This window comes from Numida meleagris, chromosome 1 (assembly GCF_002078875.1).
Source record: "Numida meleagris isolate 19003 breed g44 Domestic line chromosome 1, NumMel1.0, whole genome shotgun sequence".
In the NCBI taxonomy this organism is placed as follows: domain Eukaryota; kingdom Metazoa; phylum Chordata; class Aves; order Galliformes; family Numididae; genus Numida; species Numida meleagris.
Genome location: NC_034409.1, coordinates 194391221 through 194392915, shown reverse-complemented (window position 1 = coordinate 194392915; position 1695 = coordinate 194391221). Strand labels below are relative to the sequence as shown.

At 58.3% G+C, this 1695-nt stretch overlaps 1 protein-coding gene across 1 annotated transcript in view; it reads right to left on the bottom strand.

Annotated features, from left to right (window-relative positions):
- Positions 1654-1695, bottom strand: part of LOC110405174 (vegetative cell wall protein gp1-like) — a 5390-nt gene continuing 5348 nt past the window's right edge. The window contains exon 3 of the mRNA XM_021410279.1: positions 1654-1683. Coding sequence (XP_021265954.1) covers positions 1654-1683 — 30 coding nt within the window. The remainder of the gene's footprint in view (positions 1684-1695) is intronic.

Below are 1695 nucleotides of genomic sequence, written 5' to 3'. Positions count from 1 at the left end.
GGTGTTTGCAGGTGCACTTGGGGTCTGCAGCATGCTTGCAATGGGTGCTCAGAGTGTGCATTCAGAGTTTGCACGTGGGTTTGGTGTTTGCACTTGCCGTTGGGGTTTGCAGTGTGTTTGCAATGTGTGCACTCGGAGTTTGCACGTGGGTTTGGTGTTTGCATGGGCGCTTGGGGTGCGCACCGCGTTTGCAATGTGAGCTCAGGGTGTGCTCATACACTTGGAGTTCACGTGGAGGTTTGGCATTTGCATGTGCACTTGGGGTCTGCAGAGTGTTTGCAACGCGTGCTCAGAGTGTGCACTCGGAGCTTGCACCTGGGTTTGCTTTTTGCAGGCGCACTCGGGGGTCTGCAGCGTGCTTGCAATTCTTGCTTAGGGTGTGCGTTCAGAGTTTGCACATGGGCTTGGCAGTTGCACGTGCAATTGCGGCCTGCGGTGTGTTTGCAATGTGTGCACTTGGAGTTTGCACGTGGGTTGGGCGTTTGCATGGGCCCTTGAGTCTGCAGAGTGTTTGCAACCTGTGCTCAGAGCGTGCATGCAAAGTTTGCACGCGGGTTTGGTGTTTGCAGAGGCACGTGGGGGCTGCAGCGTGCTTGCAACGTGTGCTCGGGGTGTGCACTCAGATGTTGCAGATGGATTTGGTATTTTGCAAGTGCATTTAGAATCTGCAGAGTGCTTGCAGGGCATGCTCAGAGTGTGCACTCGGAGTTTGCACGTGGGTTTGGTGTTCGCAGGTGCCCTTGGGGTCTGCAGCACGTTTGCAACGCGTGCTCACTTTCTGTCTGTGTGGTCAGTTTGCACGTGGCTTTGGTTTTTGCACACGCACTCGGAGTTTGCACCTGGCTTTGGTGCTTGCAGGTGCCCTTGGGATCTGCAGCATGTTTGCAACACGTGCTCGGGGTGTGCACATGCACTTGGAGTTTGCACAGGGGTTTGGTGCTTGCAGGTGCACTTAGGGTCTGCGGCATGCTTGCAGTTTGTGCTTAGGATGTGCATTCAGAATTTGCACGTGCGCTTGGTGTTTGCACGTGCAGTCGCGGTTTGCAGTGTGTTTGCAACGTGTGCACTCGGAGTTTGCACCTGGCCTTGGTGCTTGCAGGTGCACTTAGGGTCTGCAGCATGCTTGCAGTTTGTGCTTAGGATGTGCACTCGGAGTTTGCACCTGGCTTTGGTGCTTGCACGCGCACTTGGGGTCCGCAGTGTGTTTGCCGTGTGTGCTCAAGGTGTGCACGTGTGCACGGCTTTGCTCTTGGCATGCACACCTGGGGTCTGCACGTGCACGCCGCGCTGAGCAACGCGTGCTCAAGGGTGTGCGCACGGGGCTGGCGTTTGCACGTGGGCTCTGCACCGTTTGCAGCCCGCGCTCCCTCCCTCCCTCCCGTCTGCACGTGACTTTTGCATTTGCACGTGCACCTGGGGGCTGCGGCGTGTTTGCAACGCGCGCTGGGGGCACGCTCTGCAGTGGCACGGGGGGGGGCTCGGCGTTGGCACGTGTGTGTGTGTGTGTGTGTGCGTGCAGGGAGGGGGTGTGTGAGTGTGCAAGGCGTGCTGGGTGCAGCGCTCCCTCCTGCTGTCGCCGCTCCCCTCTATTTTTGGAGCTGCGGAGGCGTGCGCCGTGTGCCACCTCGAGCAGACGGGTGATTAATTGCAGAGTCATTTGCAAACGGCTTCGACCGTTCCCCGCTGCAGGGGGGG